Source organism: Marmota flaviventris, chromosome 6 (assembly GCF_047511675.1).
Source record: "Marmota flaviventris isolate mMarFla1 chromosome 6, mMarFla1.hap1, whole genome shotgun sequence".
NCBI lineage: Eukaryota > Metazoa > Chordata > Mammalia > Rodentia > Sciuridae > Marmota > Marmota flaviventris.
In genome coordinates this window covers 47571191-47594159 of record NC_092503.1, presented here as the reverse complement: position 1 = coordinate 47594159, position 22969 = coordinate 47571191, and the positions used below count along the sequence as shown (strand labels likewise).

Sequence of the window (22969 nt, the reverse complement as noted above, 5' to 3'; positions counted from 1 at the left end):
CAGCCAGAAAAAAACTAGTGCAAACTATGATCTGTACAATTATTAAAAAGAAGTACCTGTTTATGTAGGATTTCTCCATTTATTCTATATCACCTTTGAATATCCACATTGATTTTGAAACCAAAGAATTAAAATTTAAGTACAAGAATAAAATGATTTTTAATATTTAATTGATCCTAAGTTTAATGGTGGGTAAAGGAAAATACACAATACAGAATCGTCTCTCAAGATATTTGCAAGTCATGTTTTATGCATTCTGTTTTGCCATTTTCATGCAGGGTACCAAAGCTGCAAAAGCAATTTAATTTCTGATGTGCAATTTTAATTATTAAAGTAAAACTATTTTTTTTTAATTTTAAAGAATTCATGGCAACTAATCTAAGCATAGTTTATTTATTTTGTTAATTAAGTTTTATAATTAGTAATTAAATAGGCATAAATTATTATGTAGGTTAAGGTATAGACTCTGATTAGAGTTTATATGATTCTTTTATGGTTTGATTAGAATTCTACTCCTCATTTATATCCCAGATGAACTTCAGGGGAACGTCTTTCATTTCCCTTTGGAATATCTGGTCAAATCTTTCATTCTGCTCCATAGTAAAATGATGTTTCCAATCTCCAGTGGTACCTAATGGGATAAGAACATGAATGGCACTTTGGTGAATAAAGAACACTTCATTTTAAAGACTGCCTCAACATTTGAACCCATGTGTCCCATTGTCCCAGATGTGGAACACCTGTCAAATTTAAGTGGAGCAACCAATATACCTCTTGTGGTAACTTTGTAATAATATGTGAATATTAGTATATTCACAGAATATAAAATTGGAAATTAATGGATTAATCTGTTTTCAACTAAGCTAAATATTTGTTCATGCCCACAGGATTGGAGACCTCATCTTTTCTTACTCAGGAATGATTGAATAAAGAATCTAGGAACAAAATAATGCTGTAAATAGATTTAAAGTTCACTTCACCATATGTTAGCCTTTCCCCCTATGTGAACCTTAAGAGGAAAAAAACTATACAGGATAAGACTATATTAGAATTTAACAAGTATGTTTTAGTATATCTACTCTTGTATATATACTAAGTGAACCTCACACTAAGTGAACCACATTTATCAACTGTAATATAATTCTTATTAAAACCCTCCCAGATAAGTCTTTCTTCCTTTTTAAATTTGAAAAAAATGAGACTCAAATATTTTCAACTAACTAAATCAAATTCATATAGAGCACCAGAGCTTCCCTTTCTGCATCTATATTTTATACAAGATTAAATCATCATTATGCCATTCTTTTTTGGGGGGAGGGAGGGGGTGACTGGAGATTGAAACTCATGGGCACTCGACCACTGAGCCACTCCCCAGCCCTATTTTGTACTTTATTTAGAGCCAGGGTCTCATTGAGTTGCTTTGCACCTTGTTTTTGCTGACGCTGGCTTTGAACTTGCATTCTTCCTGCCTCAGCGTCCTGAGCTGCAGGGATTATATTATGCCATTCTTCTTAAGTGAAAAATAACTTGGCATTTTCAGCTATCAGGTTCACTTGTGTAGACATTATTATTGGCCTTTGGAAAAGATAACAATCTTTTAGGGATATGAGAATTGCTTTTTATCTGCTGTAGCTGAGGAATGAAAAGGGAGAATTGATAATAAATGTCACCAAAAAAATAAGAATTTTAAAATATACCAATTTCTAGGGCAATGTCCATAAGATGTTTATACAATTGTTCATAAATTAATATTGATCATCCTATTGGTAAATTATGAGCCAATTATGATATAAAATGTGAATAAAGTAGAAGTGAAGTGTTTAGAATGTTTATACACTAAATGATTAAATTAAAAATTAACAATTTGAAGCCAGGTGTGGTGGTGTATGCTTGTAATCCCAGCAGCTCAGGAGGCTGAGGCAGGAGGTTGTTGAGTTCAAAGCCAGCCTCAGCAATGTGAGGCTCTAAGCATCTCAGTGAGATCCTGTCTCTAAACAAAATACAAAATAGCAGCTGGGAATGTGGCTTAGTGTTTGAATGCACCTGAGTTCAATCCTTGGTAATAATAATAATAATAATTTGAATTTGAAGGGTATCAGTTACAAGGGAAATAATATTCTTGACAACTACTTCAGGCATGTAATAAGATCACAGTGAAAATGAATTCAATGACTTTTTGAAGTAACTGAATTCATAGCATATAGCACTAATAAGATATCACTCTTTGTGATGATGCAATCTGACACATGGGAACACAGTAATCCCAGCAGAGCAAAATACACATTAAGTTTACTCCTTAGATTATTCTAGAAGAAAAAAGAGAAAATAAGGATTATTGTTCTTCTCATTTAATATACCTGACCAGGCTCATGTGACTTAGAAATAAGGCAATATTAATTAAGCAGTTTGTATACTAAAACACTTAGGTTTCTTGAAAACCTCTTCAGACCTACTCTCAACTAGATGCTTAATTTCTCTAGGTTCCAAATGTCACTGTTACTTGGAGAGACATAATGGAAGCACTTATTATTTCTCCTAGGTATCAAGGACTTGAATGACAGCTTACATCTTGCTACTAAGAACTACTCAATAGTACCTTTGCGCAGAAAATTTCCTTCATTGTTTCTCACTCCCATTTCCTGTTTTACAATATCATTATAATTTGCTTGTGGATTAGTCTTCATGTTCTGAAATGAAGCCTGTTTCACAACAGTATCCACGACTTCTTCACTAAGTTCTTTCTCAAGAAATCTACAGATTTTCAACACTGCACTTCTGAGGTCCTGAAAGAGTCATGAGTATGCATGAGTTACAGCCAAACACACAACATTTTCATATTCTAGTGAAATTGATTGCTGGAATGCAAAGAAATGTCATCATATGAACCATGCAGTTTGTTATGAGAAGAGAATGGGGAAACAAACTGACATGATTATCTCAATTGATGCACAAAAAACATTTAACAAAACCCAACATCTTTGAGCATGGGAAGAAGATTACCTCTACATAGGGAAGAAGGGTGGGAGGAAAAGGGAGTGAAAAAGGGAATTGCATGGATGGGGGAAGGAGACCCTCATTGTTATACAAAATACATGTATGAAGATGTGAGAAAGAAAAAAAAAAGAATAGCGTTACCCTAGACTAGGTAGAGAGAAGTGATGGGAGGGGAGTGGAGGGGCTGGAGAGATAGGAAGGATAGTAGAATGAAACAGACATTATTATTACTGTGTGTATATTATGCAACCTGTATACTCAGAAAAATGAGAAATTATATCCCATCTGCTTCAAATGTATAATATGTCAAAGTCATTGTACTGTCATGTGTAACTAATTAAAACAAAAAACAAATGAAAAAAATAAATGTTAAAAAAATACTCACTGATATTTACTCAGAGAATAAAATTTTAGCTTAAAAAAATCCGGACTGGGGATGTGGCTCAAGTGGTAGCACGCTCGCCTGGCGTGCATGCGGCCCGGGTTCGATCCCAAGTACCACATACAAACAAAGATGTTGTGTCCGCCAAAAACTAAAAAATAAATATTAAAATTCTCTCTCTCTCCTCTCTCTCTCTCTCTCTTTAAAAAAAAAAGAATTAAAAAAAAAAAACCCAGATGTAAGGCCGTTCGCTTGTCTAGGCGCGGACAGAAGGCGGCGCAGAACAGAGGTTTTGCTTGTGGGACACCAGACCTAGCTCTGGACACAGCACAAGGTTACCCCAGCACCCCACACCTCACCAAACATCCTATGCGGGTAATAGATGGAATCCATCTTGGAAAACCTTACTCACCATCTTTCGGGGTGTGTGGCTACCAGCACGGTTCTGCGGCTGATCAGGTACCCGGTTTCCAACTCCCCCAACCCCAGAGGTGATAACTCAAAAATTTTCCCAGAAGCTTTTGGGGGGCGTAGCTATCAATGCAGAACAGCAACTGTACAGGCACCTGGTTTCCAACTCAGAGACTAAGAGTAGGGAGGCTCCAGGTAGAAGTTCAAGCCCTCTCACGCTGGCTACCTTCACCACCCTAAACGCAGAGACTCAAGCTAGGAATAGACAATGCCACCTACTGAAAGAAAAGGAAACAGAGTTCTGAGACTTTTTTTTCTTCTTTCTTTTTTTCTCGCTCTTCTCATCCAATCTCCTCTAACCTTCCCCCTCTGGTCCTCACAACCTCAATATATGTGAATCCAAGATCTTTGCATGAAATTAGACTTTAAGAACTGAATCACCAGAATAATATAATATAGAGGAATTGCATAGGCCCCACCTCACCCCCCCTTTATTTTTTTTCTTATTTTCTTTCTCCCTCTCTTTCTTTCTTTCCTTGTTATTTTTTTCTCTTTTCTTCTTTCTTCTTCACCCTATCCCACTTTCAATCTTCTTTTACTTTTTATATGTAGGGTAATTTTCTAAATACAGATAAGGAGTTGAAGTTATAAAATTTTCCATAAATTATCACTGTCTATTCATTAGAGTTCTCTTCTAAAGTTGCTAAGTTAGAGTAATCCTATACCCTTACACCTTTCCCCCTTAACATGATGTCCTGCGCCTGACCCTCAGTTCTCAATATGCCACCAGATATGGTATGCCTTTTATGAAACTAATGACTGTATTCTAAACAATAATTGAAGCCAACATCTGTAGACATAGAGTCTAACTATAAATGTAGTAATAATGAAAACTTGCTCATAGATGATGTATTATTGATATTTGGAACTGTTAACATTGTTTTTCTCCACAAAAGAGAGATTTTTGGAACTATATAAGAGCAACATAAATATATAAGGGGAAAAATATTAACACAACAGTTACACAGAGCTGGAAGGAAACATGAGTAATATGAAAAGACAAGGAAAGAAAGGACCACAAACAATGCAAGACAAGTAAACATTAGACGAGGTAACATCTGCAGCAGAAGGAATGTCAGATAAAGATTTCAGGATACACATGGTCAGATGATCTGGAGTCTTAAGAAAGATATTAGACAGCAAATGCAGAGAATGAAAGTTCACTTTGACAATGAATTACATAAGCAAATCCAAGAAGCAAAAGATCAACTGTACAGGGAGATAGAGGTTATACAAAAAAAACCCAAACAAACAAACAAAAAAAACCAGAAATCCTGGAAATGAAGGAAATTATAAACCAAATTAAAAACTCAAATGAGAGGATCATCAGTAGAGTAGACCAATTAGAAGTCAGAACATCAGTCAACGAAGACAAAATATATCATCTTGAAAAGAGCCTAAACAACTCAGAAAAACTGATAAGAAACCATGAGCAGAACATCCAAGATACCATAAAAAGACCAAACTTTACAGTTAATTGGGATAGAGGAAGGTATAGAGGTCCAAATCAAAAGAATGAGCAATCTGTTCAATGAAATAATTTAGAAAACTTTCCAGACCTGAAGAATGAAACGGAAATCCAAATCCTAGAAGCCTACAGGACACCAAATGTAGGAAACCACAAGAGACCCATGCCAGGACACATTATAATGAAAATGTCCAACATACAGAACAAGGAGAGAATTTTAAAAGCTACAAGAGAAAGGAGGAAGATTACATTTAGGGGTAAACCAATTAGGTTAACGGCTGATTTTTCATCACAGATGCTGAAATCTAGAAGATCCTGAAACAACGTATTTCGAATGCTGAAAGATAATGGGTTCCAACCAAGAATCTTGTATCCAGCAAAACAAAGCTTCAGGTTTGACAATGAAATATAAACCTTCCACGATAAACAAAAGTTAAAAGAATTTGCAGCTAGAAAACTGGCCCTGCAAAGCATCTTGGGCAAAACATTACACGAAGAGGAAACAAAAAATAACAATGAAAATCAACAGTGGGAAGTAGTACAGTAAGGAGAAAAACTATTCAAAGAGGAAAAACAAATCAAGTGAAATAACAAAAATAAACAAACATGGCTGGAAGTACAAACCATATCTCAATAGTAACCCTAAATATTAATGGATTAAACTCACCAATCAAAAGACATAGGCTAGTAGACCGGATTAAAAAAAAAGATCCAACAATATGCTGCCTACAGGAGTCTCATCTGATAGGAAAAGACATATACAGATTGAGGGTGAAAGGTTGGGAAAAATCATACCACTCACATGGACCTCGGAGGCAAACAGGGGTGTCCATACTCATATCAAATAAAATAGATTTCACGCCAAAGTTAATCAAAAGGGATAAAGAAGGACACTACATATTGCTAAAGGGAACCATTCACCAACAAGACATAACAATCATTAATATATATGCCCCAAACAATGGTGTAGCTATGTTCAACAAGCAAACTCTTCTCAAGTTCAAGGGACAAATAGACCACAACACAATAATCATGGGTGACTTTAACACACCTCTCTCACCACTGGAAAGATCTTCCAAACAAAAGTTGAATAAAGAAACTATAGACCTCAATAACACAATTGATAACTTAGACTTAATTGACATATATAGAATATATCAACCAAAATCAAACAGATACAATTTTTTTCTTAGCAGCTCATGGATCCTTCTCAAAAATCAGCCATATATTATGCCATAGGGCAACTCTTAGCAAATATAAAGGAGGAGAGATATTACCTAGCATTTTAACCGATCATAATGGAATGAAATTGGAAATCAACGATAAAATAAGGAAGAAAAATTCTTACATCACTTGGAGAATGAACAATATGCTACTGAATGAACATTGGGTTCCAGAAGACATCAAGGTGGAAATTAAGAAATTCTTAGATTTAAATGAAAACACAGACACAACATATCGAAACCTATGGGTCATTATGAAAGCAGCACTAAGAGGAAAATTCATTGCATGGAGTTCACTCCTCAAAAAAAGAAAGAGCCAACAAATAAATGATCTCACAATACATCTCAAAGCCCTAGAAAAAGAAGAGCAAATCAGCAGCAAATGCAGTAGAAGGCAAGAAATAACCAAAATCAGAGCTGAAATTAATGAAATTGAAATAAAAGAAACAATTGAAAAAATTGACAAAACTAAAAGTTGGTTCTTTGAAAAAATAAATAAGATTGACAGACTCTTAGCCATGCTAATGAAGAGAAGAAGAGAGAGAACCCGAATTACTAGCACATGGGATGAAAAAGGCAATATTACAACAGACACTACAGAAACACAGAAGATAATTAGAAATTATTTTGAAACTTTATACTCCAATAAAATAGAAGATAAAGAAGGCATCGATAAATTCCTTAAGTCATATGATCTGCCCAGACTGAGTCAGGAAGATATACATAACTTAAACAGACTAATATCATGTGAAGAAATAGAAGAAGCAATCAAAAGAATACCAACCAAGAAAAGCCCAGGACCGGACGGATATACTGCAGAGTTTTACAAGACCTTTAAAGAAGAACTAATACCAATACTCTTCAAACTATTTCAGGAAATAGAAAAAGAGGGAGTACTTCCAAATTCATTCTACGAGGCCAATATCACCCTGATTCCAAAACCATACAAAGACACTTCAAAGAAAGAAAATTTCAGACCAATATATCTAATGAATATAGATGCAAAAGTCCTCAATAAAATTCTGGCAAATCGGATACAAAAACATATCAAAAAAATTGTACACTATGATCAAGTGGGTTTCATCCCCAGGATGCAAGGCTGCTGGTTCAACATACGGAAATCAATAAATGTAATTCACCACATCAATAGACTTAAAGATAAGAACCATATTCTACCATGCGGCCTGCGCAATGGTTTCATTAATGAGGTTCTAGGCATAAAGTTAGTTAGAAGAGATCGAAATAAAACACACAGACTCAGTTACCTTATTTCTATTGCCAGGTCCGAGACGGCTCCCCTCTCTGGCTCCGACCTCTAACCGCCCAGCAGGGCAGCAAGGATTACTCAGGGCTAGCAGGAGAGAGAGAGAGTGAACACGCCAGGGAGTAGCCTTTTATTGGGGAACAAGAAATTCAGGGGATAATTCCATCCAATGAAGGTTGAGGGGGGACTGCACTCCAAGGTCAGGGTCAGTGATTGGGCCCCCGGGGTCAGTGGTCAGTCACACCCCCACATGGACGGGCTCTCTCATCAGGAAAGGGCCGGGAAAATTCCGACACAGCCAGAAGCCTCAGACCCTTAACGGGAGTCGCCCAGTCACGTGTCAGGATGGCTTCCCACACCATATGGTTATCTCGATAGACACAGAAAAAGCATTCAACAAAATACAGCATCCCTTTATGTTTAAAACACTAGAAAATCTAGGGATAACAGGAACTTACCTCAACATTGTAAAAGCTATCTACACTAAGCCTCAGGCCAGCATCATTCTAAACGGAGAAAAATTGAAGGCATTCCCTCTAAAATCTGGAACAAGACAGGGATGCCCTCTCTCACCACTTCTATTCAACATAGTTCTTGAAACACTAGCCAGAGCAATTAGACAGACGAAAGAAATTAAAGGCATAAATATAGGAAAAGAAGAACTTAACCTATTACTATTTGCTGATGATATGATACTATACCTAGCAGATTCAAAAATTTCTACCAAGAAACTTCTAAAACTAGTAAATGAATTCAGCAAAGTGGCAGGATATAAAATCAACACCCATAAATCAAAGTCATTCCTGTATATCAGTGACAAATCCTCTGAAATGGAAATGAGGAAAACTACCCCATTCACAATATCCTCAAAAAAAAAAAAAAAAAACAAACTTGGTTATCAACTTAACAAAAGAGGTGAAAGACCTATACAATGAAAACAATAGAACCCTAAAGAGAGAAATAGAAGAAGACCTCAGAAGATAGAAAGATATACCTTGCTCATGGATAGGCAGAATTAATATTATTAAAATGGCCATATTACCAAAAGCACTCTACAGATTCAATGCTATTATGATCAAAATCCCAACAGCATTCCTCACAGAAATAGACAAAGCAATTATGAAATTCATCTGGAAAAATAAGAGACCCAGAATAGCTAAAGCAATTCTAAGCAGGAAGAGTGAAATAGGTGGTATTGCTATACCACATCTTAAACTACACTACAGAGCAATAATAACAAAAACAGCATGGTACTAGCACCAAAACAGGCTGGTAGACCAATGGTACAGAATAGAGGACATAGAGACCAACCCACAAAATTACAACTACCTTATATTACACAAAGGTGCTAAAAGCATGCAATGGAGAAAGGATAGCATCTTCAACAAATGGTGCTTTGAGAACTGGAAATCCATATACAACAAAATGAAATTGAATCCCTATCTCTCACCATGCACAAAAGTTAACTCAAAATGGATCAAGGATCTAGGAATAAAACCAGAAACTCTGCATCTAATAGAAGAAAAAGTAGGCCCTAATCTTCATCACATGGGGTTAGGCCCCAGGTTCCTTGATAAGACACCTATAAGCACAAGAATTAAAATCAAGAATCAACAAATGGGACGAATTCAAACTAAAAAGTTTTTTTCTCAGAAAGAGAAATAATATGTGAAGTGAATAGGGAGCCTACATCCTGGGAACAAATTTTTACCCCTCACACATCAGATAGAACTCTAATCTCTAGGATATACAAAGAACTCAAATAGTTAAACAACAACAAAAAAACCCAAATAACCCAATCAACAAATGGGCCAAGGACCTGAACAGACACTTCTCAGAAGAGGATATACAATCAATCAACAAATACATGAAAAAATGCTCACCATCTCTAGCAATCAGAGAAATGCAAATTAAAACTACTCTAAGATACATCTCACTCCAGTAAGAATGGCAGCCATTATGAAGTCAAACAACAACAAGTGCTGGTGAGGATGTGGGGAAAAATGTACACTTATAATTGCTGGTGGGACTGCAAATTGGTGCAGCCAATTTGGAAAGCAGTGTGGAGATTCCTTGGAAAACTGGGAATGGAACCATGATTTGACCCAGCTATTCCTCTTCTCAAACTATACTCAAAAGACCTAAAAACGACATACTACAGGGACACAGCCACATCAATGTTTATAGCAGCACAGTTCACAATAGCTAGACGGTGGAGCCAAACTATGTGCCCTTCAATGGATTAATGGATAAAAAAAATGTGGCATTTATACACAATGGAATATTACTGAACACTAAAAATAACAAGATCATGGCATTTGCAGGGAAATGGATGTCATGAGAGCAGATTATGCTAAGTGAAGTTAGCCAATCCCCCCAAAACAAATGCCTAATGTCTTTCTGATATAAGAGAGGTTACTCAAAATGGGTTAGGGAGGAAGAGCATGAGAAGAAAATTACCTCTAGATAGGAAAGAGAGGTGGGAGGGAAAGGGAAAGAGAAGGGGAATTGCATGGAAGAGGGAAGGAGATCCCCTTCATTATACAGAATACAGGTATGAAGATGTGAGGGGGAAAAAAAGAAGTGGGTCACATCAGATTGGGTAGAAAGAAGAAATGGGAGGGGAGGGGAGGGGAAGAGGGCAATGGAAGGACGGCGGAATAAAATAGACATTATTATTGCTGTGGGTATATATGTGACTGCATGACCAATGTAATTCTACAACCTGTACACTCAGAAAAATGAGAAATTATATCCCATCTGATTCAAATGTATGCTATGTCAAGATCATTGTGTAACTAATTAAAACAAATTTAAAAAACCCAACATCTTTTTATGATGAAATGCTCAATAAATCTGCAATGGAAGGAAACCACCTCAACATGAAAAAGTCTTATATGGAATACCTGCAGCTAACAACAAACTCAACTGAGAGAGGAAGATTTTCATCTGAGATGTGGAGTAAGTCCAATTCAGTTTTTCCACTTCTGTTTATTATGATACTAGAAATACTAGCTGGAGGCACTAAGCAATAAAAAAATGTATTGAAATCAAAAGTAAAGATAATGAAACGATCCCTGTTAGCCCATAAGATTATCTTATATGTAGAAAACCCCCCAAAAAGCACTCACACACACACACCAGAAAGAACATGAGAACAAAGAAATTTAATCAAGTTGTAGAATAAAAAATCAAACCAACTTGTAAAAATCAGTTGAATTTCTATACACTAACAATGAGTAAACCTAAAAGGAAATTAAGGAACAATTACACTAATAATCACAAGAAGAAAGACTACAACTCCAAGGAATGAACAAGGAGGTAAGAGTGTTGCCTATTGAAACCTACAAATCTTTACTGAAAAGTAAAAGCAAACAAATAAATAAAGCAATATCCTATTCTGATGACTGGAATTAAAGAAAGAATATGATGTAAAACAATTCACAGATAGATGTAATGCACTCTATCACAATCCCAATGATATTTTTTGCAAAAACAAAACAATCCATCACAATATTCTTATGAGACTCCAAGGCATCCTGAATAGTTAGTCTTGAAAAAGAATACTAGATTCTCCAATTTCACACTTTCATATTTCAAACTTACTACAAAATAATAGTCATCTAAACAGTCTGAAAATGCCATAAATTTGGAAGTATGAATCAATAGAGTTGAATAGATTTCACAGAAACCAGCTCTCACACATATGGTCAAATGAATTTTGACATGAATGCCAAGAACATTTCATATTAAAACGATAGTTTCCTCAACAAAAGGTAATAGGAAAATTGAATGGCTGCATGCAAAAGCTTGAAGTTGATCCTGATCCTATGCCACATATTAAAACTAACTTAAAATTGGGACCACCCACACCAGACCATGTGGGACCGAAGCTCACAGTAGACATAGGTCTACCCCTCCACTGGCACAGCAGACACCAGCCAAAGCCTAGCCTCTGATGCAGGATTGCCTTTTTCAATCAGTGGTCTACTGGGGGAGGTCAAGCCTAGCATCCCAGATCCACCCACACCAGCCTGTGCGGGACCCAGACTCACAGTAGGCATAAGTCCACCCCTCCACCTATAGGCATCTGCTCCAGCCCATCCTCCAGCCTAGGATTGCCTCTTCTGTCCATCAGATTATTGCAGGAGCTGAGACCCAGCCCAGACTGCCTACACAAGCCCGCAAGGGATCAAGGCTCACAGTAGGCCCAGGTCCATACTCCACCCATGGGGCAGACACCCGCCAGAGCCTAGCCTCTGGAAGAGGACTGCCTCTTCTGACCAGCAGACTACCTCAGGAGGTCAAGCCCAATGGCCCAGATCCACCCACACTGGCGTAGAACCACCCACACCTGCCTGTGTGGGGCCCATGCTCATAGTAGGCCTAGGTCCACCCCTCCACCAGCAGGCACCCACCGGAGTCCAGCCTCTGGCACAGGACCCCCTCTTCCAACCAGGAGACGACTGCAGGAGTCCAAGCCTAGCCCAGATCTGTCCACACAGACTTGCGCAGGATCCATGTCCATGGTAGGTCCAAGTTCACCCCCTCCCCCACATGGGAACCTACGCCTAACCCACTTCCATCTTGGGACACTGCAGTCATTATCATACCTTCTCCACGCAGTAGCCCCTAACATTTTTACAACAGACAAGCAGCTGCATCTTAGAGCAGGCATCCCAAGGGAGTGTGAGGCCCACTCTTTCAGTCCCATCTCTGTAAGACATTGCTTCCATTTTGGGACACCTTAACTATTATCTGGAGTTACCTCTGCTATTGCCACCACCAACTTTAGTTGCAGTAGCATACATTGAGGGACACCAGCAGGGTCTGGAAGCCCAACTTCAAGGTGAGGTACAGACAATCTACACAGGTACTACAAGAATATAGGGAAAAAGCTGTAATATCTCAAATCCACACAACCAGAGATATGAAAAAGTGCTCTGTATATGTAATAATAGAAGAAAAAGTAGGCCCTAATCGCCATCATGTGGTATTAGGCCCCAACTTCCTTAATAAGATTGATTTGGCACAAGAATTAAAATCAAGAATCAATAAATGAGATGGACTCAAATTAAAAGTTTCTTCTCCCAGCAAAAGAATCAATCTGTGAGGTGAATACAGAGCCTACATGTTGGGAGCAAATCTTTAGACTTCACACATCTTTATATATCCTAAAGATTAGAGGACTAATCTTTAGGATATATAAACAACTCAAAAAAGTTAAACAGCAAAAAAAAACAAATAACCCAATCAATAAATGAGCAAAGGAATTGAACAGACACTTCTCAGTAGATGATATACAATCAATCAACAAATATATGAAAAAAATGTTCATCATCACTAGCAACTAGAGAAATGCAAATCAATACCACTCTAAGATTTCATCTTGCTCCAGTCAGAATGGTAGCTATTATGAAGACAAAAAGCAATAAGTGTTGGTGAGTATGTGGGGAAAAGGTACACTCATACACTGCTGGTGGGACTACAACTTGGTGCAGCCAATATGGAAAGCAGTACAGAGATTCCTTGGAAAACTGGTAATGGAACCAATATTTAACCCAGCTATCCCTCCCCTTGGTCTACACCCAAAGGATTTATAAACAGCATGATATAGGGGCACAGCCACATCAGTGTTTATAGCAGCACAATTCACAATAGCTAAACTGTGGAGCCAACCTAGATGCCCTTCAGTGGATAAATGGATAAAAAAATGTGGCATATATCCACAATGGAATATTACTCAGTTATAAAAGAGAATAAAATCATGGCATTTGCAGGTAAATGGATGGAGTTAGAGAAGATGATCCCTTTTATTTTTATATCTTAACTGTGCTCAAAACTCTGTATTCTCTTCATTCACAATGACACTACTCCAATCCAAGCCACCACTGATGTTCAGTGGATTAATACACTGGTCTCTGTCTAGTCTAGTTTCCTTATATTTACTATTTTTCCTCGTCAACTCATAAACAGAAATAATATTCAAAAATATTAATTATAATCTATGGCTACCCTTCTTAATAACTCTTAAGAGGCTCCTTACTACTTTTAACATTAAAAAATTCACTCTCATTAACATAGTCTACAGACCTTATAAAATCTGGCTCCTATAAAACCCCTCTATATTAAACTTTCATCTCTCCCACATTGTTCAAGTTCTTCCCTTAGGTCCTCAAGGGACTTCTGTACTTTCCCTTTTTCTTATCTTATAAGTCTCTCCCATGATTTTTTTCTCTTAGCTCTTATTTATTAGCTTGCATTTCCCATGTTCTTTATTTCAGGAAAGAAAAAAAAAATGACCATTACATTTGACTATACTAGATACCCTCAGTACATATGCACATTGACATTGAATTGGACATTTCCTTAATATTTGCACTTATTACTTTTGAAATACATATACTAGCTTGGTGAGTACTTGTTTTCCCTGATAGATTATGAGTTCTGTCTATAAAAGATTCAGTCATTTATTACTCGTGATGCAGTGCCAGGCACAGAACAATCATTCAGTGATTTTTTTAAGTAACTGAATAGATGATGTATTAATGAATCAATATACCAATCAGAGTCCACAGAACAATGAACTTCAACTTTGTGTAATTCAACAAAACTTTGAATTACACAAAGTTTTCAGGCAGTTTTGAAACTTTCACCAGCATATAAGCATTCTATGACTTCACATGAGAACTAGTTTTAAGATTCTCTTTATAGGAAGAATGTGCCTCACTGGGCTCACCCTCATCTACAGCAAAATTATCCTATCTTAGTAGTGACTTCATGCCTCAATGCCTTGGTGTTCCTTGATGAACTTTATTAAGTATAACTACCATGGAAAACAGTTTGGTGTATGGTGTATCCTCAAAAAAAAATAAATAAAACTAAACTAAAAACAGAACTACTGTATAATCCAACTGTCACATTCCTGGGTATATATCAAAAAGAAACAGTGCACCATACAAGAGACAACTCACATGCCCGTGCTTATTGTACCACTATTCACAATAGATAAGGATTCAGTCTACATGGTGTTTATCAACAGATAAACAGAAGAAGAAATTCTCTCTCTCTCTCACACACACACACACACACACACACACACACACACTGAACTATTATTCAGATATAAAAAATGAAATTCTCCAGCAAAATTCATGGAACTGGAAGACATGATGTTACCAAAATAAGCCATAGAAAGACAAGTAGCACAAGCAGCACACATGAAAACAACAACAAATATTGACTGAAAGTAGAATCGTGAATATTAGGGCCTGTGAAGGGTCCAGGGGGAAGGGGAGGTAAAGGTGGAAGAAGGGAGATTGGATATGGTCAGTGCATGTTGTATGGTCATATAGAAATCAGATACCAAAACCCATTAATATGTAATTAATATTAATAAAAATGATTTACAAGATTAGTATCCTAGATATTTGAGGTTGTCTTTATTGCTACAGTTGTTACATGATAATCATGGTGACTGTGTGTAGTGAGAAGACACCCTTGAGGAAAACCAGTAATAATTAATGGATAAGCAGGAAATCAGAACCCCCATTTACCCCCCAAAAGCCTACAAAATATGTATAAAAATGACTAGGAGAATGAGTTTTCCTGAAACCAGGAGAAAAAAAAGGTTTAAAAATGAAATTTTTAAAAATACTTCTTATTTTACCTTTTTCATATCTTCATAGCTCATGAACTGAATATTGAAGTCATGTCTGTGTTCATACCAGCCTCTTATGTGATCAAACCAACGACTTCCCATCACTGTACAAAAAATAATTACTAACAAGGTGAAATGTTGCACTTATTGAACAGCAAAGTATTCTGTCTTTTCCTCCTTATAATCACAAAAACAAAAATAAAGGCCCAACCACTGGACATCTATATTACTGTTTTGAAATGATTACTGCTTAGGGGAACAATCATGGTTTTCATAGAGAAGTGACCATGAAAAGCGACCTTATGGATGTAGGAAGGCAGCAATAAAGAAATGAGAAAGCCCCTGGACCTAAGTTTAAATCAGATTTCTTTAAAGCAATTTTCTCCACTTTCCTATATCCACCAGAAAACACACATGTCCATTTTTCTCTTCATTCTCTAAGATCTCTGGATAGTGAAGCTACCTGTTTACAATGAGACAGAACCTGAATGTAATCTTTAAATGAGTGAGATCCTGATACTTCTCACTACAAGTCCCTTGCAACAATCAATCCTCATCAGTAGTGGAGTGATAAACTCCACCATGGCCCTAGAAGGCTTACCACAGGTCCAGGAGAGAGTACACAAACACCCTGATCACTAGTGATTCTGGAATGTATTATTTTAATTATATTTGTAGCTAGTTTAAATTGATAGAATATTTGTAAGCCTCTTATGGACTGGTCAAAATGTTTTCTAAACAATATGCCTTTGCAAATTTGACAAGACCCACATGGTCCTGGCAAGGAAGGAAAAGCCACTGGGTGGCAGACTAGGTTGATATGTCATAGTAACTACTCACAAGCACCCATTGTACAATTGCCCTTTTCCATCTCTCTAAATATCTTCCCTAAATTCCTTGATAAATAAACTCATAGTTACCTTGTCCATCTAGAAACATTTCCATAAAATTCTCAAAAGTATCAGAATTCTTTAATATAGCCACCCAATTTGAAAAATGAAAAAAGGACACCAAAACATCTTTAGGATTTCTGTAGATATAAAGAATCTGCAGGGAGAATTAGAAATAATATTAACAATTCCAGTATATTATTTCAAATGTTTAACAGTTGCATCATATTTATTAGCTGAATGGATCATAATTATTTTAATCCATTCTACTAGCCATGGAAAATTAGGTGTTTTCCCAATTTTTTTCTATTACAAAAAGTATTGTTAAAATAAATACTTTTATATATAGGAGAGAAACTGTATAAAGAAAATTAATATGAAAAATACCATTAATAAAAAGTTGGGTCAAAAAGTTCTTTCACAGAATATAGAATAATTATTGTCAATAATCTTTCAAAACAGGCTTATTCGCTTTACTGAGTGTGGACATGTAAGTTAAGATCACTTGAAAAACCACTTCATAAATAACACATTGAAAAAATTTAAAATTCTGATATGTATCATTACTAGGGGGGAAATAAAAACATATCCATTACCAATTTCAGAAAGAATTGATACACCTGCTTTCTTAAGAAAATATAGCCCCATCCCATAGAACTGTTATTTTGGCTTTGCAGTTCCCTTCTTGGATGTATATTCCAGGGAAACGCCTGCATATGTGCCCAAAGCAGCATGTAGTGATATTCAAATGCTGGAATATTCTGATTTTTCTATGAAGAAAAAGAACAGATCTGATAAAACTACTTTCAAAAGTTGTAAAGTTATGCAGCAGTGAAAATGGCATTTCAAATCAAGAACAAACAAGAGCATGTGGCAAAGTCCCAGCGAATTAGAGAATAAGGAATAAAATGAAATTAAGTAAAATTGCAGGTCAAATGATTTAACGGGATGGCCCATAATTTGTTTTCAAAGACTAACAGAAAAGGAACATTTGTACACTGATGATTATAATAGAAAAACTTCAATGGAAAAGTTCCAGTAAATCTGTAAGTATTTTGATTTAGCCACAATCATAGTAGAACACTTACAGAGAATTGTCTTTAACAAAACAATAAAAGGAAAAATAAATTTGTAAAATTGAGTATTAAAATTTCATTTTATTTAGTTTCTAAAATTTGTATAAGTACCCAACACAGAAAATCTATCTCCTTTTCTCATGTATGAAACATATTCCATGTTTGAAAACTGATCATGCAATTGACAATTAACTTTTAAATAAATTCCCAAAATTAGTATATGTAAACACCATTGCCCATGATAGAAAACTATACAAACACTTTCAAACTAAAAAAGTCTCAAAAGAGCTGAAACCAATTAAAAAGGTAAAACTGAAATGACAAAGTATTTAAACATTAACAAAATTACACCCATAGTTACACTAAAAGTGGTATTCATTTAAAAATGTTAATATTGACAAAAATAAACACTGGAAATAGGTATACTAAACATTTAATAAAAGAAGATAGAAAGATATATACTAAAATGAGACAATAATTAAAATGAAAGTATACATGAACAAAAAAGAAAACATTGAATTATGCTTAAAAAAAGAAAAAGCTAGTTCCTCAGAGGGTGAAAACCTAGTAAGATAGAAAACTCCTTATATCCTAAAACTCTAAAAATAAGAGAATATGAAATTTTTATCATTGCAGCCTAAATGCAAATAAATGACCACAAAATTGGAGTAAATTGACAAGATCATTAAAATGTTATATTTGGGCTGGGGATGTGGCTCAAGCGGTAACACGCTCGCCTGGCATGCATGGGGCACTGGGTTCAATCCTCAGCACCACATACAAATAAATAAAATAAAAATGTTGTGTCCACCGAAAACTGAAATATAAATATTTAAAAAATTCTCTCTCTCTCTCCTCTCTCTCTTTAAAAAATTATAAAATGTTACACTTTTTTTCAATGTTAAATATCTATAAGTGGGTAAAAAGCACACTGAGAACAATAAAAGGTACATATTGATGGCATTAAAGTAGACCTGATACATAGAATGGAACTCGAGGAATGTCAGAATATTTCAATGTTTGTTTTCCCAGAACAAATCTCTCTTAAATTAAAACCCACATTTGACAATCATTATGGAACTAAACTATATTGTAAAAAGTTGATAGAAAAATTTGACTTATCTGGGGCTAGAGCTGTGGCTCAGCATTAGAGCACTCACCTCGCATGTGTGAGGCCCTGAGTTCTATCTTCAGCACCACATAAAAATAAATAAGTAAAATAAATTTGTGTCCAACTACGAAAATTTAGCATACCAATATATAGGCTTCAAAACAGTAGAGGTACTCAAGTGAATGTTTTAGTAAATTGTTTTGGGCCAATCAGCAAACTCCTTAGACAAGTATAAGGCAATGTTCATGTCTCATAAGCAGTATCAGATTTAATTTATAATCATAAGAAGGTTAAAAATAGCCAGGCTCCGTGTCCCATGCCAGTAATCCCAGCTACTCTGGAGGCGAAGACATGAGGATCATGAGTTTAGAGCCAGCCTCAGGAAAAGAGAGGTGCTAAGTTATTTAGTAAGATCATGTTTCTAAATAAAATACAAAATAGGGCTGGGGATGTGGCTCAGTGGTTGAGTGACCCTGAGTTCAATCCCTCCTTACCACCCCACACCTCCTACCCCACCAACAAAAAGGTTAAAAATAATACTGTTAGTTAGAAAAAAGCTGGAGGGTATTTACATAATCTTTGTTGTTAGTGTTGTGTTTTCTTAGTAAAGCATCAGAACCAGAAGTCATGAAAGAAGTATTAACAGTTGGATAACATAAGGTTAAAAGTTTTCAACAATTTATTAAAAAAGTCTTTCCTTTATAAAGGGAAAGATTTTGCCACAAATAAATTTCCTACAAAACAGTAAATAAGACAACATGGAATAAGAATATTTAAAGACCAATAAAATATAAAAAGATAATCTTATAAAATTGAAAGAGTTAAATTCCCTCAAAGAAAGATTACTTTCTTACTTAGCATATTAGGCAAATTTGATAATTCCCATTATTAGTAAGCATGTGAGGAAGGAGGCATTCCTACATGGTTATTTGATGAAGTATGATTCATATATTATAAAAAGCAGGCAGGTAATCCCTGTCAAAACTTAAAATATTAGCCATTTCAATTTGAAAACTTCACATTAATTGAAACAAGGCATGAGAATTAAAGTGCAAGCCTTTATAGGAAAGTATATTACAGCACAAGACATCCATTGGCTGCAACTTACCTATCCATCAAATACACATTAATTATTGCAAAGCCACACAATAAATTCCTATGAAACTATAAAAAATGGCATTTATAGCCAATGTGAAAGAATTTTTGTTATATGCTATAGAATTACATTGCAAATTATATCCACAATTGCTTATTACAGGCATAGTTTTTAGGAATTTCATATACTTTTATTGAGGAAGGCAATATCCTAAACATACAATGATTGTAACATTTGGAAAACTGTGGTTTAGTGAGGTTGGGGAATCTACTTAAAGCAGGTTATTTTGTTTGTGCAAAAAAAAAAAAAAAGATTAAGCTGTATGACATACTTTAGCTTTTTTGTTCTTCAGACCTTTTGGAACTAAATAATATGGGAGGTGGGAAGCGAAGAGGCGAGGGGATGGCATTTTGATAAAGTCCAAATTGTGAATATTGTATTCAAAGAAGGGAGCTCTATCTATTGTTTTGATGTCTTCAGTTCTGTTACGATGCCCCTCAAAATAAATCAAGCTTAGTATCTGCTGAGTCCAGATGGTACCTGAAAAAATAAATCATCTTGTTTTCAAACTCAATTAGTCATTAAAAATTAAGTCAACAATAGTGTCATTCACCATAAAATCATTTGAGCTTTCTTTTCTTTTAAACACTCTAAGTATGCTAACAACTTTGTCTGATTTTCATTTTTTTCTCTATGAAACATTAAAGTTAATAAAGATAAACTCAAAGACTCTAAATTCCTTTATCACTTGAAGAGTTGTGTTTGTTCTGATTCCACGATAGTGATGATTTGTATTAATTCTGCCTCTCCTTCTCTGTTTCCTATTCCATGTTAGGTCCTTTTTAGTATTTTTAACTTTTTCCTTAACTTATAATAATAATTCTACATTTTGATGGGGTAGAGTGTGATATTTCCACACATGCATACACCCTGTACTGATCACATGAGGGAAATTAGCATTTCCTTCTCTGTGTCATTTCTTTCTGTTTGGAGTCTTGGAGCTTATTTCTTCTATATTTTCTTAAAATATGTTATTGGTTACGGAGTCTCTTTTTACTATATTTTGTGGACATCACTTTCTCCTTCCTGAGATTCCTTTTTTAGAACTTTACCCTTTAGAATTATAGACAAATTAACAAAATTATAAGTGATTTCACTTTCTCCCCCTTTTCTATTTACCACTTAAGGTGGTTTTGTAAACTATTTAAGCATCCAAGGATATCAGGAAATAGCAGAACCTGACATGAGCAAAGATATATATATATATATATATATATATATATATATATATATATATATATATAACATTTTTTTTACTTGAATGGCCTAACCATATATGACCAACTTCATTGTGATGTTCTGAAGAAACCACACTATAAATAAGAAAAACATTGCATGTAGAATCTTAATAACTACAGCTTTATCCCTTAGTCTGCATGGGCAACTGTAAAAACTCAAACCAAGCCAATCATCCTGCCCTGCTGAAGTAGAAGTCATAAGACTTGTTTAGCCCAACAGGATTGTTTTTTACCACTTCTTTGTAATGATGGTCTTCACAAATCTCAAAATCATTCTTATTTTATTTTCTAGTAGAACTTACTGGTTGAAAATGTTTTTGAGAGTCTTCATTGGAACTCAGCTGTCATGGAATACTTCTCAAGAAAATGAAACATCTTGGAACATGAATAATTATGGAAGATAAATCTTCCAACTCAGGAAGCATTTACAAATTAGAGAAAAGAGGAGTTTAGACTGCCTCAGGTCTGTTCAACAGACCAAGCCAACAGGTCAGCATTTACCCAGTACCTGCTCATGGCTCAGTATTTAGTTTCTTTATATATTTTTTTAAACAGAATTGACAATGTATCCATTGCAAATGAGCTTTGGTAGTATAGATTTGAGATTCATCTAACTTTTTTCTGATCCTTAATGGATATATAAATGTAGGTCAGGCTGCTGTGGATGTCTGAAAAACAGCACATTTACACACACACAGACACACACACAGACACACACACACAAACACATACCAAACTTAGTCAAAAATTTACTATCATGAGGCCACTCTTTACACTTACCAGATTTTGGATAGGTGACTATGAAGACATCATCATCTCTAATTTCAAAATCATCCACACTTTCTACTATATGAATTTTAACTAAAGACTTTTCAAAATTGTAGCCTTTAAATTCAAGTAAGTATTCCTCTGTGTTGTCCATATTTTTTCACCTACAAGTGCAAACATAAAATTTCAAGTTATTTTAGAAGTGAATAATAGTTATTGAGTGGTCAATATATGCCTAGCACTTTTGCAATGTCTGATGTGTAGAACATACTAATGACACTAACCACAGCACATATATGAATGATTTAAAACGTCACAAAAAGCCAACATTGTGTATTGCTAGCATCAGTGTTTTAAACATGAGGCAGCAGAAATGCTGAAAAGTGAGACAACTCTTCTTAAAGGTCCATGAGGTACAGATATCATGATCCTCAACAGAGAGAAGTGGAAATTATCTCAGAGAAGTCAACCAAATTATTTAAACTTGTCCAGCTGGCTGAACTGGAAAGATTGGAGAAGGGATAATTGGGCAGAGAATTCATAATTTTTATCCAGAAATTCTTAGTGTTTTATATTTTTATTGCTTTATTTTTGATTGTTGTAGAAATAAGAAATTCTTCAATCGATATGCTTTTGTTTCTATTTTATTTCCTTCTCTGCTTTTATTTCCTTCTCTGAAGGAAACTTCTGAATTAGGGAACTGAGATGCTGTTGAAAGTGAAAAATGAAAATGCTTTGGTTTTTTAAATTGGGTTTTTACCTCAGAAATGCTGCCCTCATAGTTACATTACTTCATGAAGTTATCATAGTTTATAGTAGGAGATTTTAAAATAAAAAATCATATGAATCTTTTAATAAAAAACTAAAACAAAAACAGAAAGCAAACAATGTAAAGACAAATATTATTAAAGTTCTGTAAGGAAAATAACAAGGGAGACACAGAGACAAGATGCAGAAGGAGGAAAGATGGCACAATGGCCAAGCTGCCAGCTTTATTTATATCCATAGGTTACTTCAGGTCATTGTCATCATTAGTATATATTGTTCATTGTATTACTAGGCAGGTTACAGAATTAGCAACATTATTCAGCTTATCCCTCAGTTACTTACTGAATTTAATGTGCAATTTTAGGAGTTTTGTGTAGCTCTCAAGAAAGTCTATTGTATAAAGTTACTGTTTTTTTTTTTTTTCTTAAAGAGAGAGGGAGAGAGAGAGAGAGAATTTTTAATATTTATTTATTTTTAGTTATCGGCGGACACAACATCTT

At 35.3% G+C, this 22969-nt stretch overlaps 1 protein-coding gene across 1 annotated transcript; it reads right to left on the bottom strand.

Moving 5' to 3' along the window:
- Positions 1–509: 509 nt before the first annotated feature.
- LOC114086945 (amine sulfotransferase-like) lies at positions 510–21855 on the bottom strand. The gene is made up of 6 exons (XM_027928378.1): positions 21714–21855; positions 19967–20175; positions 16383–16509; positions 15472–15566; positions 2597–2783; positions 510–631 (listed from the first exon to the last, which is right to left on the bottom strand). The coding sequence occupies exons 1-6, from the start codon at positions 21853–21855 to the stop codon at positions 510–512; spliced, it is 882 nt and encodes a 293-aa protein (XP_027784179.1).
- Between the last annotated feature and the right edge of the window lie 1114 nt (positions 21856–22969).